Raw genomic sequence first — 19,798 nt, forward strand, 5'->3', positions numbered from 1 at the left:
TATGCCCCTATTAATGAAGCCTAGAATACTGTATGCTTCAGATATGGCTCTCTCTACCTGTGCTGCCACCTTTAATGACTTATGTGCACATACACCCAGGTCTCTCTGCTCCTCCACACCCTTTAAAATAGCATCCTTTATTTTATACTGTCTCTCCATGTTCTTTGTACCAAAGTGGATCACCTCACACTTCTCCATATTGAACTTCATCTGCCACCTATCTGCCCACTCCACCAATGTGTCAATGTCCTTTTGAAGTTCTACACTGCCTCCTCACAGTTTACAATTCTCCCAAGTTTTGTCCCTTGCCCACCAAGATCTAGATCATTTATATATAATCAGGAACAGCAAGGGTCCCAGTACCAACCCCTGGAGAACTCCACTACAAACCTTCTTCCAGTTTGAAAAGTACCCATTAACCATTACTCTCTGTTTCCTATCCCTCAGCTAATGTTGTATCCACATTGTTACTGTCCCTTTTATTCCATGACCTATAACTTTCCTCACAAGTCTGTTGAGTGATACTGTATCAAATGCCTTTTGGAAGTCCAATATACACTACATCAATGGCCGTGTTTAGTCTGACGTGATAGTGCAGGCATGCCAACACACCGAGGTCAACACTAGCTGGATGGCACCCACCATGGAGACCTTGGCCCAGGACATAAGTCCTGCACTGCACCAGGAGCTGCACTTCATCGCTGTAGGCATAGGTGGCATCCATCAGTGCTTACGTGAGAGGGTGCCAACCTCACTCCAGTTCTCCTCAAAGAGTCAGCCAGGGGCCCTCGAGCACCCATAGGGAGGAAGACCAGCAGATGGACACCCTGGGACCATCCACCCAGGTGACTCCAGGACTATCTGGCTGATCCCAATCCCCTCTTCCTGTAACCCCGTCATGTCCAGCTCCACATGCCGAGGAGGATGCATCTCCCCCACAGCAGGACACCAAAAGCAGGGGCCCTCAAGTTCTCGGCTCTCCAGAGGACGCCCACCAAAGTCAACAGAGGCAACAGGGCATAGCAGTCAGCAGGCTGCCTCCACGTCCACTGTGGATGTCAGGGATGCACCCAAACTTAGCGGTAATGTTAGGAAAGTTAAAAAATATTAAGCGCATAATGGTGGCAAGGGTGTTCACTAACATGTATATAATGTTCACAAATGTAAATAGATTCATACCCATTTCAGATCTTGCGTGTATGCCTCCTTTTTATGATGAGCTGTGTTGCTGTCAATTAGGTGTGACATCACGGTCCTTCCCCATACTTATTGCAGATGTCACTATCATGGGCCTCTCGTCTGTGTAGTCTGCTTCCATATCACCACAGTGTGTGCCTGTTCTCAAATCATTCCCAACATCAATGATGCCTCATCCTTAATGTAAAGTATGCCTGTGGAAGGAACCTTGTTCACATGCTTTGCACATCCTATCATGTTCATTCTTAGCTGTGTAAGATTGAGGCAGATGTGTTCTCCCATCTCGTCTGGATTATTGAAAGGTGAAGGTGTAGTGTAGAAGGAGAGATGTCTTAACACTTGGAGAAGAATCATATATCCTGGAACTCCATGTACTCTGTCATCTGGCAGGGTTTTCATGCTATGAGCCCATATTCAGAGCTCACATGCGCTCCTATCAACCAAGCACGTTTCCAACTTTTCAAGTGTGCATCTGCTAAGCTCACCAATAAAATGCCTTGTCACCTCAATGTGCCGGAGCTCTGCCCCTCTCAGCCACATTAATGTCCCGGCGCTCATACCTACAACCTTGAGAATTTCTCACCCTGTAGTTGTCTGTATTGTGACCACAAGGCTCTTGTCACAATGTGCGTCCTATCACCGCTCAGTGCGTCCTATTACCGAAACATTCACCAAGGTCAATGATGCTAATTCCAAATGGTGAATTTTGACAGTCAATGGAGCCTTTGAGCATGCTCTGGAAGCGCACATGGTAGCTTTAGGCAATGCTGAGGGGAACAATGGGATAGGAAGGAGGATGTACAGAAGCTGAAGTTTGCTCTTTATTAGCAGTGACGCATGACTTCGAGGGCTTCATGGTGTCTGAGTATTTTGGAGTTCGCAAGGGCCTGGTCTGGCCATGAGGGCACAATGTCTGTATTAAAGAAGAGGCATTTTAATGCCTGGAATGTGAGTGGTTGAACGTCGTCATCCTCAGATGGTCCACATCCATAGAAAGATGAGGCCAGCATTGCTGAGAGTGCCGTATGTTAATGCGATTGAGAAGAAGGTGACACAGAGGATTGAGTCATCTCTAAATGGACTGACACCTGTGGAATGTCCTCGTCTGCCTTGACCAAAGAGTCACATATCAGTTAAGGGGTGGGGGCGGCATAGTGGTATTGTCACTGGACTACCCAGGGTAATGCTCCGGCAACCTGAGTTCAAATCCCACCATGGCAGATGGTGAAATTTGAATTCAATATAAATTTGCCCACTAATGCTCTTTAGGGAAGGAAATCTGCCATCCTTACGTGCTCTAAAAGGAATGAAACCAGGCAGGCCACCCGGCATCAACCTCCGCTCAGGAAACGACAACAGCAAACCCAGCCCTGTCGACCCTGTAAAGTCCTCCTTACTAACATCTGGGGGCTTGTGCCAAAATTGGGAGAGCTGTCTCACAGACTAGTCAAGCAACAGCCTGACATAGTCATCCCCACGGAATCATACCTGACAGACACGACCATCACCATGTCCTGTCCTACTGGCAGCACAATAGTATACAGTTAGGAGGGAGTTGCCCTGGGAGTCCTCAGCATTGACTCCAGACCCCATGAAGTCTCATGGCATCAGGTCAAATATGGGCAAGGAAACCCCCTGCTGATTACTACGTACCGCAAACCCGCACCCACCCCCCACCCCCAACTCTCAGCTAATGAATCAGTTCTCCTCCGTGTTGAATACTGAGGGTGGCAAGGGCACAGAATGTACTCTGGGTGGGGGAACTTCAATGTCCATTACCAAGAGTGGCTTGTAAGCACCACCATAGGTCAAGCTGGCCGAGTCCTAAAGAATATAGCTGCTAGACTGGGTCTGTGGCAGGTGTTGAGGGAACCAACAAGGGGGAAAAACATACCTGACCTCATTCTCACCAACCTCCTGTCGCAGGTGCATCTATCCATGACAGTATCGGTAGGAGTGACCATCGCACAGTCATTGTGGAGAGGAAGCCACATCTTCAAATTGAGGATAGACTCCATCATGTTGTGTGGCACTATCACTGTGCTAAACGGGATAGATTTCAAAAATGTCTAGCAACTCAAGACTGGACATCCATGAGGCAGTGTGGGCCATCAACAGCAGCAGAATTGTACTCAAACACAATCTATAACCTCATGGCCCAGCATATCCCTCACTCTGCCATTACCACCAAACCAGGGGATCAACACTGGTTCAATGAAGAGTGCAGGAGGGCTTGCCAGGTGCAGCACCAGGCATACCTAAAAATGAGTTATCAACCTGGTGAAGCTGCAACACAGGATTACTTGCGTGCCAAATAGTATAAGCAGCAAGTGATCGGCAGAGCTCAGTGATTCCACAATCAATGGATCAGATCTAAGCTCTGCAGTCCTGCCACATCCAGTCGTGAATGGTGGCGGACAAACAACTCACTGGAGGAGGAGGCTCCACAAATATCCCCATCCTCAGTGATGGGGGAGCCCAGCATGTCAGTGCAAAAGATAAGGCTGAATCATTTGCTACAATCTTCAGTCAGAAGTGCTGAGTGGATGATCCATCTCGGCCTCCTCCAGAGGTCCCCAGCATCACGGATGCCAGTCTTCAGCCAATTCGATTCACTCCATGTGATATCAAGAAACGGCTGAAGGCACTGGATTCTGCAAAGACTATGGACCTTGACAATATTCCGGCAAAAGTACTGAAGACTTGTGCTCCAGAACTTGCCGCACCCCTAGCCAAGCTGTTCCAGTACAGCTACAACACTGCCATCTACCCAGCAATGTGGAAAATTACCCAGGTATGTCCTGTACCAAAAAAGCAGGACAAATCCAACCCAGCCAATTACTGCCCCATCAGTCAACTCTTGATCATCAGTGAAGTGATGGAAGGGGTCATCAACAGTGCTATCAAGTGGCCCTTGCTTAGCAATAACCTGCTCGCTGATGCTCAGTTTGGGTTCCACCAGGGCCACTCAGCTCCTGACCTCATTACAGCCTTGGTTCAAACATGGACAAAAGAGCTGAACTCCAGAGATGAGGTGACAGTGACTGCCCTTGACATCAAGACAGCATTTGACGGAGTGTGGCACTGAGTAGTCTTAGCAAAACTGGAGTCAATGGGAATCAGGCGGAAAACTCTCCACTGGTTGGAGTCATACCTAGCACAAAGGAAGATGGTTGTGGTTATCGGAGGCCAATCTTCTCAGTTCCAGAACATCATTGCAGGAGTTCCTCAGGGTAGTGCTCTAGAACCAACCATCTTTAGATCCTTCATCAATGACTTTCCTTCCATCATAAGGTCAGAATTGGGACTGTTGGAAAGTGCAGTTGATAAAGCATATAGTAGCCTGGGCTTTATTAATAGGGGCATAGAGTTCAAGAGCAGGGAGGTTATGCTGAATTTATATAAGACACTCATTAGACCTCAGCTGGAATATTATGTACAGTTCTGGGCACCATATTATAGGAAGGATGTGAACACATTGGAGAGAGTGCAGAAGAGGTTTACAAGAATGGTTCCAAGGATTAGAAACTTCAGCTATGAGGATAGATTGGAGAGGTTGGGACTGTTCTCCTTGGAGAGGAAAAGGCTGAGAGGAGACTTGATAGAGATTTTGAAAATCATGAGGGGGCTGGGCAGAGTAGATAGGTAGAAGCTGTTCCTGCTCGTAAAAGGGTCAAGAACAAGGGGCCCCGGATTTAAGTGTTTTGCAAAAGAAGCAAATGCAAGGTGAGAAGAAAGTTTTTCACACATCGAGTGTTTCGGGTCTGGAACGTGCTGCCTGGAAATGTGGTGGAGGCTGGTTCAATCGAGGCAGTCAAGAGGGCACTAGATGATTATTTGAATAGGAACAATGTGCAGGGGTACAGAAAAAAGGCAGGGCAATGGCACTAGGTCATAATGCTCATTTGGAGAGCTGGTGCAGACATGATGGGCTGTTTGGCCTCCTTCTGTGCCGTTAAGTTTCTGTGATTCTATTCGTTGATGATTGCACGATGTTCAGCACCATTCATGACTCCTCAGATACTGAAGCAGTCCATGTCCAAATGCATCAAGGCCCGTACAATATCCAGGCTTGAGCTGAAAAGTGATAAGTAACATTCACGCCACACAAGTGCCAGGCAATGGCCATCTCCAACAAGAGAGAATCTAACCATCACTCCTTAACATTCAGTGACATTACCATTGCTGAATCCCCCACTATCAACATCCTGGGGGTTACCATTGACCAGAAACTGAACTGGGCTAGCCATATAAATACTGTGGCTACAAGAGCAGGTCAGAGGCTAGGAATCGTGCGACAAGTAACTCCTCAAAGACAGTCCATCATCTCCAAGGCACAAGTCAGGAGTGTGATGGAATACTCCCCACTTGTCTGGATGAGTGCAGCTCCCATAACACTCAAGAAGCTTGACACCATCCAGGACAAAGCAGCCACTTGATTGGCACCACATCCACAAACATTCACTCCCTCCACCACCGATGCACAGAGGCAGCAGTGTGTACCATCTATGAGATGCACTGCGGGAACTCACCGATGCTCCTTAGACAGCACCTTCCAAACCCACCACCATCTAGAAGGACAAGGGCAGCAGACACATGGGAACACCCCCACCTGTAAGTTCCCCTCCAAGCCATTCACCATCCTGACTTGGAAATAGATCTCCGTTCCTTCACTGTCACTGGGTCAAAATCCTCAAACTCCCTCCCTAATAGTACTGCGGGTGTGCCTACACCACATGGACTGCAGCAGTTTAAGAAGGCAACTCACCACCACCTTCTCAAGGGCAATTAGGGATGGGAAATTAATGCTGACCTAGCCAGCGAAGCCCACATCCCGTGAGTGAATAAAAAAATAAGTTTCAACATCGAGATTACACAGAATGCATTATCTCGTTGCTGGAGATGGATCTCCTTGAGGAGCTTTGTCAGACTGAAGGCATACAGCTAAGAACCCACTGAGGATAGTGGAACAATTCTTGGCTCTTGTAGGTTGTTGCTGCAACTGGGATGCTGGAGAGATGCTTGAAGAGGCAGCACCTTCTGCCGCCTGAAGCTGAGACTCCGTCCTCAAGTTAACACCTCATCTCAGTGAGGGCACATGCTCCCAAGGCTTCATGACGCTTCAAAGGCTCAGGAGATTGTGAGCTCGATGTGTAACTATTCACTGTCAAATTGAAGTAGATGGCTGAAATGAGAGGAACAGCAATGCTGGTGTTTATGTTGGCCATGACGGAGGGCACTTGTCCAAGAGGAAACTCACTACAACTCCTCATCCTCCTCATGGAATCTGGTGGCTATGAAGGCCTCACATGCACAACTAACTTGTCTGGCCCATGCTATGGCCTCTTCCCCGGAGGCCTTAGCGTCCTCCTTCGATCTCCTCCTCATTGGAGGAAATGAGCAGTTCCTCCATGTCAGCATTTGGCAAGTTCTCCCCACTTTGCAGTGCCAAGCTGTGCAGTGTGCAGCAAGCCACGATGATCCGTGAGACCCTCTGGGGAGTGTACTGGAATGCTCTGCTAGATCTGTCCAGGCATTGGAATCGGATCTGTAAGTTGCCCATGGTGTGTGCCACCAGAATTCGGGTAACGGCATGAGCATCGTTGCATCATGTCTCTGCAGTATTCTGTGGCCCCCACACGGGTGTCATCAGCCAAATCCTTTGCGGGTACTCGTTGTCACTGAGGACCCAGCCCTGGATCCTGTGTGGTGTCCAGGATCTGTGATCTACTCAAGATGTAGGAGTCATGGCAGCTTCCTGGGTATCTGGCTGCAGAATTTGTTTGTTACGATGGTAGATCAACCGGACATTGAGTGAGTGGAAGCTTTTCCGATTTATGTATTGGAGTGCCTGTTGCCAGGGAGCTTTTATAGCCACATGAGTGCAATCAACAGTACCCTGCACCGGTGGGAATCTGGAAATTGCAGCAAAACCCAGTGCTCTGGCTTGCTTGAACTCTGTCAAAGTTCACACAATTTTGGGCCTTGGCAAAAAGGGTGCCTGTTATCTCCTGTATGCATTTATGTTGGAAGCTTTCAAGATCCCATAGAGGTCCCCAGTGGAGCCCTGGAAAGATCCACTCACGTCGAAGTTAAGGGCGGTGGTGACTTTCAGAGCTACTGGCAATAGATGTCCTCCCAGTCCCCATGTCGTCAGCTCCTGGAGTATGTGGCAGATGTGAGTCAGCAGATCCCTGGACATACGAAGGCGTCAGCAGAAAAGACATGCGTATGCTGTACACCCTTGGTCTTGTGAGCTGCCTATGCACAATGTTCCTGTGACCATCATCCTCTGGGTCTGGAGAGGGCCCTGCTGGTCTTTGCTCATTAGAGTGAAGCTGCTCCCTTTGGCAGCCTCCCTTTGAACACCCCATTGCAACCTTCTCCTCCTTCTCTTTTACCTGTATGCGATTATGTGCAGGCAGGAATAATTCCAGGTTCTATCTTCCTGATGGCCTCCGCTCTGCAGCACCAATGAGAAACAGACAAGTATCAGCATTAGCCTCCAAAGGTCCCATTTCTATCGATGACTTGTCAGTGAATGTGTGTTCAAAGGTTTAGTTCCAGTGTCAGCAACTATTCTCCCCTGAAATCCTGGCCAGCACAGGGTGGTTTCAAGGTGCTCATTTCCTCCCGCACCCCCCACCACCCCACCCTCCCTACCTTTTACCTGACCAACTGCTATGAGATTGCTTGGACCAGGTGCTTGAAATTGTTGCTGTCAGCCCAGGCGCTGGGATCCTTATTCATTGCATTCTACTACCACACTCTTTGGAATACACATGAGGCAAAATGTTTAGTCAGGAAATTAGATTATTTGAGGAGGGCCTGAGGCTTCCCTCCTGTGAACCATCCAGCACCATGATTCTAACACACTGCTGAAGCTTGACCAGTTACCCAATTGCTCGTGACTTCGTTATTAATCTGGGAAATTTCCACACTGTGAACAAGGGGTTAGTACAAGGAGATCGACTGGTGCCACTTTTCAGGATTAGTCTTGCATGAATGCACTTCATAGCTTCACTCTCCTGATTCCCTGCATTGTTATTGAAAGGCTCCTAAAATATCTCAGCTGTGCATCTCTCCTCATTTGGGGATGCACAGTTCAGTTGGATGCCCCATTAATTGGCCCCCTGGTGCATGTACCTGCCCTCCATTCTGCCCATAGAGCCCTCACCAGCAGAGCTTCTCCTCATTATAATTTTGGACTGTGCCATCGCCGCAGGTTGGAAGATGGTAGTGCTGAGGTCTCACTACCGAACCAGTTTGGACCCTCCCTGTGTGAGTATGGAAACTCCTCCCATTGTTCCAGAGGAGCTAAATGTTCAGGTTCCCCTCCCTCCAAGACCTTTCAATCTTCCCCCTGTATTCCTTGATCCTATCATGATTGTGGCAGACATACCTTTGTTAACCCCTGAATATTTTGAGGAAAAATTGGCTGGACCTCATCCCTCTTGAGGCCACTTGCAACAAAGTGAAATATATACACCAGCTCCCCCTACCCTCCTCAACACCTTTGGATACCCGCACATACCTTTTCTGTAGCCTGCACAAGCCCCCCCCACTGAGTGTGGCACCTGAGGCCCAGTATGATGCCAGAAACCCCCCCGGACTGAGGCGCATGATGTTACAGCCATGCTCTGTGCACAACATACTGGGCACGACTGAGGCTGGACTGACATGCCCCAAGTGGCTTATGTCATTCTGTAACATACTCTGTCCTCTACACTACCCCAGTCATGTGTCCGAGTGCAACCTTCCCCACTCTTCCCCCGAGTGGAGGTCTTGCCCTGCAGCCCCTTCCCTTGCCTCAGGCCAGTTTTCCCCCTTCCCCAATGGAGGCCTTACCCTGCAACACATTAAAAGCAACCCCCGCCTTACCGTTGGTCTGGTGGATAGAGACTTGTCTCTGACACCCCCCTGAAAGTGGTGGTTCTGACTGCGAAGACTGGTGCTAAGTCTCAGTTGCCGGGAGCGCTGCGCAATGGAAGGTAGACAAACGAACCTCGAAGTCACGAGTGAAGTGCAGGTCGCCAGGCGCTAGTCACTTATATACCCTTGTGGAACATGTCATTCTAATTGGATGCCGACATGCCCTGTTGATCCAGCATGTGGGGATGATTCCGGCAAGCAGCCCTTATAATGGTATATAAATGTATTAGGATGATGTTCCCAATGTGCCGTGGCAGAAAGCACAGCCCGCCATTGAAGGCTGGAGCGGACAATCGCAAACTGGTTTAACGATGACGTAAAACTGATGTTTGGTTTCTCACAATATTTTCCACTCCCTCTAGCCATGACACCCAGCACAGGAGGGGGCGGAAAATCCCAGCCTATGTTTTCCATTTTCCTAGTCCATGGATTTTGAATCCAAGGATAACACCTCTACAACTGTACCAACTCAGCATGGATTCATGTATTTGATAACTGCCTAATCTATAAATGCCATGTTTTAGTCATTTATCTGAAGAGAGCACTATTTTTGAATCTTTAAATATCAATGTGTTGATTTCTTGAGCAGACATGAACAAAATATTTAAGACATTCTGTGGAACTTGTCAGAAGTAGCAGTCACTGCAGAAGTGGACAGGAAAGGTTCTATTAAAGAATCCATTTTTATTTAAAGCCTCCAGTTCATAAAAGGCAGACAGCTTTTCCAGAATCTGCTGACCACAGCATCCTCGAAAATGTCCTAAAATCCACTCAGACTATAGCTGGTACAGCTAGAATCTTAAGGGTAGATACATGTTTTTTGAGTTGCTGAAGCATCCTTCTAGATAAGCCAATCTATATCACTGTCTTAAAGCCACAAGATGAGTCAGGCCAAGTTCCTTTCACCCACTGATAACATAGAAGTTAATTAGTCTTTGGAATGCTGAGCTGATGTGAGTTAATGTAAACCAAGAGTAAAGGTCACAAAAGGCACAGCTTGATGTAAAAGACTTTCAGTTGGAGAATAAAATATGACCAGTGTCACAGGAGGTTAGGAAAGATCCAGGGTTAATGATCCTGCACCTGACCCCAACAATTGTAACATGAGCTACAAACAGAAAGTGCTGGGAACACTCAGCAGGTCAGGCAACATCTGTAGAGAGAGAAACAGATTTGGCATTTCAGGTAGATGACCTTTCATCAGAAATGCAATGTGAGGTCTCCTGCAGCCTTCGTATCATCTTGTCTGTTGTTTATGAATAAATCTATAAGCAAAAGTCTCAGGCTTGAAAGTTGTTTTGCGCTGGCCTGCTATGTTTTCGTTTTATCCCGCAGCTGATAAACTTCTTGGTTCCACATTCAGGAAAGTAGTTGTTAACAAGCTTATCTTTTTAGTGGTGACTTCCAGTGGTCCCTTTAAGGACCCCTGGTTAGGTTACATCTTGACGACATTTTATTGAATGCTGCATCCCAGCACCAGTTAACACAAGACAACCCAATCCTGAGAAGAGGTCATCAAACAGGCATTAGGCATGCTATTTGCATATGCAAACACAAGCCCTCAACACCTCTTTCTCATCTTTTATTAGCTTGCTGGCCTAGAGCTCTCATTCCATGATATGGTCAACAATTCAAAGCTTGTATCTAGCAGTATTATCTAACGCATTTGTCATTGTTCACTGGTGGTGCACAATGATGTTTGCAGTAGTAAGGTGTCATCAATATGCTGCTTAGCTTTTCCAATTGTGATTAAATAAACTAGTTTTGAGTATTACATCTATTGGTCATTTCTGGTAAATATGCATACAAAGGAGATATAAATGGACTTGTTCCTTTTCTTAACAGAAAGAAGGAGACAAGCTGAAGATTTTGAAGACCAATTATATCAGAACGTGCATGTGAAGAGGGGAAATGATGCTGTAGTGGTAGTATCACTGAACTAGTAACCCAGAGGCCCAGGCCAATGCTCTGGGGACATGGGTTCAAATCCCACCACGAATGCTGGTGGAATTAAAGTTCAGCTAATAAAACCTGGAATTATAAAGCTAATCTCAGTAATAGTGACCATGAAACTATCCTTGATTGATATAAGAACCCATCTGGTTCACTAATGAACTTTAGGGAAGGAAATACCCACCTCACCATCTCATGAGACAATGCAGAAAAACCCCAGTGTTCTACAATAATTTAATCAGATAATGAAAACAAAACAAACGTGCAAGCAGTGACAGAAACCATTTTGATAACAGAAAAGCTAAGTGAGCCTAAGTTGTAATCCATGTTGTTCTGGTCTTCAAGACCCAGAGGGCTGGACTTCCCTCAAAATTATTTTGGGGCCATGATTGGTATAAAATATGTTCATACAGAACATTGCCACAAATTTACAGCCATAAATCTGGACCTGAATTGTTCTCTTTTCAAAAGAATCACCAGATTCCTTAATGGCTCATCGGAAGCCTGCTCCACCATTTTCTCCAATTTCTGCCCCAAACCTACACTGGATTATAACCACCACAATATAATTGCTGGTAGGAGCTGCAGAAAGATACCCTTGAGGTAGATGCCACATTGATGAATCCAATTTGTTTGCTGGCACTGAAGGCTAGTAGAGGTTCAGGCAGGACTTTTGCTGCCAGCTTTACACAGCTCTGCTCAAAGAACAGCTTTCCATTGAGGACATAGATAGAATGAGGCCCATGCCATCGCAAGAAGTGTATAGAGCAGAATCCTCAATTTATGATTTTAGGCACCTGTGGTAAAACTTGGTGAAGCCCAGGAATACAGTCAAGTGAGAGTTTCATGAAATGTTTGCTGCAATCTGTGCATTACTTTGAGGATATTGTATGATGTTGTATGTGCCTGCATGCCGTTGTAATGTAAAGGTGGTCAGCAGAGCAAGGGTTAACGTGGGACTGAAGAATAGCACCGCCCATGGTGTGATGTATAGAGTCACACGATAACAGACTGAGAGAACCGTCTAGAGGGAGCACTCTGGAATCAACCTAGCAGCATGGAACAGCACTGTGCATGACAATATCTGGGATCTGTAAATGGTTAAAGATTAACAATAAATGGCTCTTGTTTAAGTATACAAGTCTCAAGATCTCATTTTTGAGACATCTAAAGAATCTATATTACAACAGAGGGAAAACTTACTGCTACCAGAAGCTGAAGACAATGATGATGAAAAGGGGATGGAAGAACCTCCCACCTCACAGCAATGGTAGGAGCACAAGAAGGAAGAGTCATGGGACAGGGCAGCCAGCAGCCTCCTAAAAGGAGGACACAACTGATAGGTCAGTGATTGAAATAATAAAGATTAATTCACCAATAAAAGTCAAATTGAACATCTATTGAGAAAACAACAATCCCACTATTTTCAGGGAAGCAGGGAGCATGCAGGGGAGGCTAAAAATGGCCCAATAACCCAGCAAGCCAGGGGACATAACAGTCCTGCCAAACTAAATGGCAGAACCTCTTTAATCTTTTTCTTGTTCCATTTCTCATTCAGCAGTTGGCCAAGCGGACAGTCTAATCAACAACAAGGAGGGAAGACCAGCACCAGCTGACCACAGCTAGGGGCCCTTGGGGACAGTCCCCAGCGCTTGCCAGGTTGCAGCAGAGGATGGGAAGAGAGTTGGAGGGGCTGGGGGTTTGGGAGGTCAGCAAATGTGGCAGGAGGAAAGAGAAAAACCATGATTGGCAGTGGGAAGCGCCAAAAGCTTCCCTGAGGAGACATCAGAGCCCTCCTGCTCCTTCTGGCTCACAAGAGTGCTGAAAATGGCACTGGCAGAGTTGGTCATTCCCGCTTCCCTTTAATAACTAGTTTTCCGGACTCCAGGGAAACCCATGCAATAAGGGTCAATTCTAAATTAGGCTGTTCCACCTTTCCACAGATGGACACTTGTACACCCTGATATCCACCACCGCAAAAAATGCTGCAGTTGCATGTGCAGGATCTTGGGGCCAGTTTGCAAATATTTAACCATTCCCAGCAATCCTCTTCCACCCATTGAGGGGGGGATTAATATCAAGACAAAAATATTTATTTCACAAGGTTGCTATTTTCATATTATTCATTGTAGTCTCCCCAGTGTCTGTCTCTGATGGGCCCACATTCCCCCTACTGCTCTTGGGGAGTTGGGGAGTGGGGGTTGGGGGGTGGGGGGTGGGGGAGTTGGGGAGTGGGGAGGTGGGAGGTAGGGAAGCAACCACACATTAGGGAAACCTTGTATAAAGTGACCATTGCTTCGCAGCTGAGACAGTTCTGGTGCAGCCACATAGAAGTGATTGGAGTTGGGCCTTTAGCTTCTCTGCCCACTCAAGCTACACAGAGGCATCAAAGTGCCACCAAGTGCTCCAGAGCTTTTCACCGCTCTTGCACAGACTGCAAAGTAATGAGCATTTTAGTGGACTGCAGAACAGTTGGACGACTGGGCACATTGTACAATCTCCTTTCTAAAGCTGGCCATGGAGCAGTCACAGCCCCTTGGAATGTCATCATCCCAGTTTGGACCAGTCTCCCCCATGGTTCAAGCTAACAGGGCAGCCTTGCAGTGCAGGTTAGGAGAATGCCTGTGCCTGAGCTGAGAGCACAGCATGCAGTCCAGTGGGCGAAGCTGCCGCCAAACGGTCGGGTGGAGTGGGGTGGCGGTGGGTGGGGTTTCGGGCAGCCATGCAGCGCTCTAAACTCTGGCCATCCAAATGGTGGCCAGCATTCTCCGGGATGTGTTAAGGGGTCTTAAAACTTAATCAGGACAAGTTCTTGGTACACATATGCTAACCCACAAGTCTCTATCTTTCATCCTGCAGGAGGAGTACATCAGGATCATGGAAACTAGTTGTATGCCTCATGGTGTACAGACAAGGAAGACGACTGAGAAGAAAGTGACTGAGGCGCCTGGCTGCGCAGAGGAAGGAGCGGCACCCTCTGGAAGAAGGGGTGTCTGGGCTCCCACACACGCTGCCGAAGAGCCATATCAAGCTGTCGCTGGTCGGCGCCTAGCGACACCCAGGGTCTATAGACACCGCCTTTCATTCCTGGAGATGATCGAGAACCAGTGTCGCTGCAGACTGTGCATATCTAGGGAACTGGTCAGTCACATCTGCCAGCTACTGCAAGATTTGGCGCCACGGAAGATGGGGGGCATCCACAGTGACCATGAAAGTAACCACGGCACTTAATTTCTATGTCAGTGGCTCCTTTCAGGGCTCCACAGGTAACCTCTGTGGGATATCACAAGCCTCCACCCACAAGTGCATCCATGAGGTCACAGATGCCATCTTTGCGAGGACACACAGCTTTGTGCACTTTGCCCGGGACCAAGAGAGCCAGAGTGCAAGAGCGATTGGATTTGCCCAGATCTCAGGTTTCCCACAGGTGCAGGGTGCCATTGACTGCACTCACATGGCGCTTAGATCTCTGTCACAACACTCAGTGAACTACATCAACCGCAAGGGCTTCCATTCGTTGAATGTGCAGCTGGTATGCGACCACCAGAAACCCATCCTGCAGGTGCACACACGGTTCCCAGGGAGTGTCCACAACTCCCAATTGTCAGTCAGTCACAGATCCCTGACATCTTCCAGGGTCCACAGAGGCTGCAGGGGTGGATCCTCAGGGACAAGGGTTACCTGCAGAGAACATGGCTGATGAAACCTGTGCAGCGGCCTCAGACTGCAGCAGAGTGAAGGTATAATGAGGCTCATGCTGCAACTCGCAACTTGATGGAGCAAGACATTGGGATGCTAAATATGAGGTTCCAGTGCCTGGACTGTCTGGTGGAGACCTGCAATACAGTCCACAGAGGGTGTTATGCATCGTTGTCACCTGCTGCGCCCTTTATGATCTGCTGCTGCAACAGGGACAGGAGTTGGCTGAGGAGGAGATGCAGGAGCTGGAGGTCTCCTCCGATGAGGAGGGCATTGACAGTGATGAGGGTGAGGAGGTCTTTGAAGGCAACAATGATGGGGATGAGGCCCTCACACTGGCCAGATGAGACAGGAGCACTCAGGAGGCCCTCATTGCTGTTAGATTTGTGGAGGATGATGACAACATGCAGCGAGGAGGCACCATAGATTCTCACATTGCATCTGTAAACGTTTGACTCCAGTCTGGCTCATGGCAATGCACATACCAACTATGATAATGCTCCTGTCATGGAGACGCAGTGGAGGCCCTAATAACCACTCGATTGCAGGAGGATGATGATGACATGCAGTGAGGACACTCCATAGATCTTCACAAAACCTCTGAGAATGTCTGACTCCTGTCTGGCCAAATGCAGCTCACTTGTGTTCTGTGATCAGGGTTATATCATAGAGACGCAGCCACAAAACTTTAAAAGTATCTGATCCGTTGTCCGCCTTCAGCACCTGCCCCCTTCAGGTGCACAGCGTCACTGGTCACAGATGCTGAAGAGATGGGGACCAGCCCCACCTTAAAGATGTTGATAGCACACAGAGAGAATGTCAGAACTCTGTGACGTCTGCCCACAACATTCTGGCAGCAATGACAAGCACTGCCGAGGTGCAGGCATCAGTAATGTTTCAAGGGAGTGTGAGGCTGGACCATCACTGTGGTCTGAAGGCTGCACAAAGCACAGGGAAGAGGCCCTGGACTGAGACACCTGCCTTTATCTTGTTCAGAAAGGTTTCATATCTGAGTGACAAGAACACTGCTCATCAGAACAAGGAGCCATAGGCAGGGAGACATTCTTGGGAGTTTATTGACAATAGTGAACAGTATGTACAAGTGATTAACACCCGTGCCCAGGTTATGCAACTACATCTTCTGCCGTTACTCCCTGGCCATCCACAATGGAGTAGGAGGCAGCCTGCTGACTGCTACATCCTGTCTGAGATCACTTTGGCGGGCATCCTCTGGGGGACTGAGACCTGGACCACCCCGGCCTGTTTTCGGGGCCCTGCTGTGTGGCAGTGGCACCTTCCTCGGTCTGTGGAGCTGGAGTTGCTGAGATCACAGAAAGAGGGGTTTCGGATGGGCCGGACACTCCCAGAGTCACCTGGAAGGATGGTACTGGGAGGTACACCTGCTGATCCTCCTCCCTATGGGTGCCCAAGGGCCACTGGATGACTCTATGAGGGGAAGGAGTAGTTGGAGTGAGATTGAGCTGCCCTGCACCCCTCTGGCATTGACACTGTTGGAGGCCAACTATGACATAAGTGATGGAGTTGTGCCCGCGCAGCAGCGCAGGAACAAAGTTCTGGATCAAGGTCTTCATGGCGGCTGCCATCCTACCACTGTTAATCTTGGTGCGTTGGCATGCCGGCACTATCACCTCAGCCTGAAGGTAGATGAGCTCCTCCATCATGCCTTGGAATCTGAAGAGTGCAGCAGACATCCCTTCCTGTTGTTCCCTAGCTTGCCTTTACAGTTCTAGCAACTGTGACATGACTGAGTCCAGAGGCTCATCATCTGACTTGGGCTCAGCAAATTTCTGGCCTCCAGCAGTCCTCCAAGTACTGGACACCTGGGAAGTCCCTGCTGCAGCTCAGGAAGTGTGATTGCTCACCAGATTGTGATCCCGAGACTACTGTAAAGCTAGGTTCCACCAAGGTGTGTGTCTGCGCTGGTGGAGAGTGGGGTGAGCGCTGTGACGGGACTTCAAGGGGAGTGCCTGCAGATTCCTCTTCAGGGGTTTCTTCAGGACTTGATCGGAGACCCTGGGTCGTGGACTCCATCAGCTGTTTCCCAGCTATGCCTGCAGAAGCAAGGGGAGATAATTAGTGCTTGGCAATGGCCTGTGAAACAGGACTCATCACTCACAGCATGGTTGTCTGATGGATGTTACACTGCTGTCTCCTCATTTGGTAGATCACTGCTGATCTCACCGTCAGCACAGGAATGGCCCAGATCCTCACCAGCCAGCTGGATGACTCTGTTTTCAAAATCCGTGAGGACCCTGATTTCAGGCATTCCTCCACCAGTATGTGACCTCTTCTTCTTGTTGTGTGCCAGCTTGTCCTGCATGAATAGAGATGGAGAGAGGGTAAGCAGGATGCCTGCCAGGCCAGATGATAGGTATGCCTGGCATGTGTGGGTGGTGAATGGCCCCATGGACGGGATGAGGACAATGACAGTGTGTGTGAGAGAGTGAATGGTGATGTCCCTTGAACCAGCAGTGAGTGAGGTCCCTGTGGGTGTGTGATGGGTTTGTGAGTATGTGAGTTGAGAGTGATGAGAAGAGTGACTTATCCTGGCAGAATGAAGGAGATCACTCATCCTCTTCTGGCACTGGGTAGTTCTCTTTTGAAGGGCGTTGGTACTTACCACCGCTGCCATGGCCTCCCAAGCCGGATTAGTGAGGTTGCTGCCCATCCTGCAGCCAGAGCCGGGTAGCGGACAATACGGTGAGCCTCCACTGCATCCAAAAGGCATTCGAGGGACGCATCATTGAACCTGGGGGCTGCAGTCCTTTGCCTTTCAGGCCCATATCTTCTTTGCAACAGTTGTGGGCTGGAAGCACTGAGGGGTGTGCGCACAGCTGGACTTTAAATATGGTGCCCGGTGTGCTGAAGCTGCGAGTTGATGGCATGGTGGGTGAATGAGAGTCCATCTGCCATGTAAATGGCGTGTTTCCCGGAAATGCATAACTAATGCGGTGGGTTCGGCATGGCATGGTTGATACAGCATGAAAGGCCGCCAGTGCAGCCAACGGGTAAAATGTCGTTTTACCCACCTGCTACCGCACTCAGTGCAAATCTGAGACAAATCCGCCCAGTACCACTTAAAAGTTGTGGTCTGTGTTTGTATGCACTTTTCAAACAATTAGTTTTTTAATGGTTTTTTTTAATCTTTCGGAAGTTGTATTCTTTTTCGAATTGGCATATGTAAGAAAGAAGCTATAATAACATGGATATTGGATGGTAAAAAAAATTGTGTTCTTTGTTCTGAGAGTGAAAGAGATATAGGAGGTCCTCTCCCATGCTGTGAAAGACTGCTGTTAGGTTTAATTTTGTCTGTTGTTAAGATGTTGTGCTGTGAAAATTCACCTTTCCTTGTGTTCCTACTTATAGCTGTTCCAAAATGCGCCTTGAAGAATGAAGACTTTGAGAACCCAAGGCTTGTTATTTTCTTTGTTTCTTTGCAAAACATGCACCACATTCATTTGTTGAGTTGATAAAGTTAAAGGAATATTGTGGAGATGAAGTTGGAAGTTTCCAAAAAGGAGAAGATGTGTGTGTGATAAAGATTTTGCCTGGATAAGTATGTTTTAAAATTCCTCCTGAAACTGTGGTATCTATCTTAAAATAGAGGTGTAATTAGTGAAGTAAAATCTTCAAGGTATGAAGCTGGAGTCATGATTACTTGCCAGAATCATGATTCCAGGGTATTTTGATAAACATGTGGGAATTTTAATCCGTATACGAATTCACACATGTGAAAGCAAGTTAGTTTTAATGTTTGGTAGAGTTGATTGGAATTTGGGATATTTGTAGTGATCATGGCTAATCCTGATTGGATTGGTCTTGGGTTAGAAACTTGTTACAAAGTTTAAAGATTTGGGAGTTTTGTCCCTAGAAAAGCGAAAATTTTGAGATTGGAAACTATTAATTGAAACTTGAGTTCAGACTGCCAAAAATAGGAGAAAGGAGATCTTGGAATTTTAAACAATTGGAAGGGTGATTTAATATTCTGTCTGAGGAGAATGTTAAGAAATGTGAGGAAATGTGTAAAAGATATCATGAGAATTCAAAACATAGAAACAGTTTCTATTTTTAAAATTTATTTGTATTGGGCATTCCAAAATTTTTATGTTTCTCAGTTGTCAGCTATGTTTGGACAAATTAATCCATTTTTCGCTGAGCAAAATGGATCTTTTGTGTTTTTCTTACAGGTAAACTGCAAGTAACAAGATCTGCAGTCACTTCAACAAAATAATCATGAACTAAAGACTTTGTTTTTTAAAAAAAGAAGAAAACTAAGAGGAATTTGGCCTTTACCCATTCAGACCATTGGTTATTTCCCAAACAAAGTGCTTGAGTATGGGAAATCTGGTGTAAACACGTTGACCAATAAGTATCAGACTTTTCAAAACCAGTAAGTCCGGGCACAAGAAATTGGAATTGATGAATTAATTTTAACTCATACAAGTTGGTATCCTAATCATTTTGAAGACAATTATCTGAAAATAAAAGAGATTCGAGGAAAACAAAAAGGCATACGCAGACAGTGTAGGTGCTTCCTGCAGATATAAAAAATGGGGATTTATTATGAGGATGAAGTGAATTATATAATAAAAGAAATCTGTCAGCCCAACAACATTGTTATTTGAATTTAGAACAATTTTGAGATGTGAAAAGTGCAGTGTAATTTAGCAAATTACTTTCAAAAACTATGATGTCAAATAAGATGAAGAACAACAAGCAAGACATGTTGACAGAAGAAAAATACTGTGGATGCTGGAAATCTGAAACAAAAACAGAAAATGCTGGAAAAACTCAGCGTCTGTGGAGAGGAAAAAAACAGACTTAACGTTTCGAGTCCTAATGACTCTTCTTCAGAGCTCTGAAGAAGAGTCATAAGGACTCAAGACATGTTGATGCCTGGAATCAAACAAAACTGTTTGATTTCTGTGTTAAATATATTATGAGAATATTCTATTGGACTGTGAAATTTCTCCAGGGGTCAGAATGAGTTGGGTGC

The 19,798-nt window shown here is 47.1% G+C and overlaps 1 protein-coding gene across 1 annotated transcript in view; it reads left to right on the forward strand.

Annotated features, from left to right (window-relative positions):
- Positions 1–12,199, forward strand: part of LOC144691948 (cell surface glycoprotein CD200 receptor 1-B-like) — a 65,622-nt gene extending 53,423 nt beyond the window's left edge. Inside the window, exon 6 of the mRNA XM_078560513.1 lies at positions 10,975–12,199. Coding sequence (XP_078416639.1) covers positions 10,975–11,072 — 98 coding nt within the window. The 3' untranslated portion in view covers positions 11,073–12,199. The remainder of the gene's footprint in view (positions 1–10,974) is intronic.
- Positions 12,200–19,798: the final 7,599 nt, after the last annotated feature.

The sequence above is a fragment of the Cetorhinus maximus genome, chromosome 16, assembly GCF_964194155.1.
Source record: "Cetorhinus maximus chromosome 16, sCetMax3.hap1.1, whole genome shotgun sequence".
Classification (NCBI taxonomy): Eukaryota; Metazoa; Chordata; class Chondrichthyes; order Lamniformes; family Cetorhinidae; genus Cetorhinus; species Cetorhinus maximus.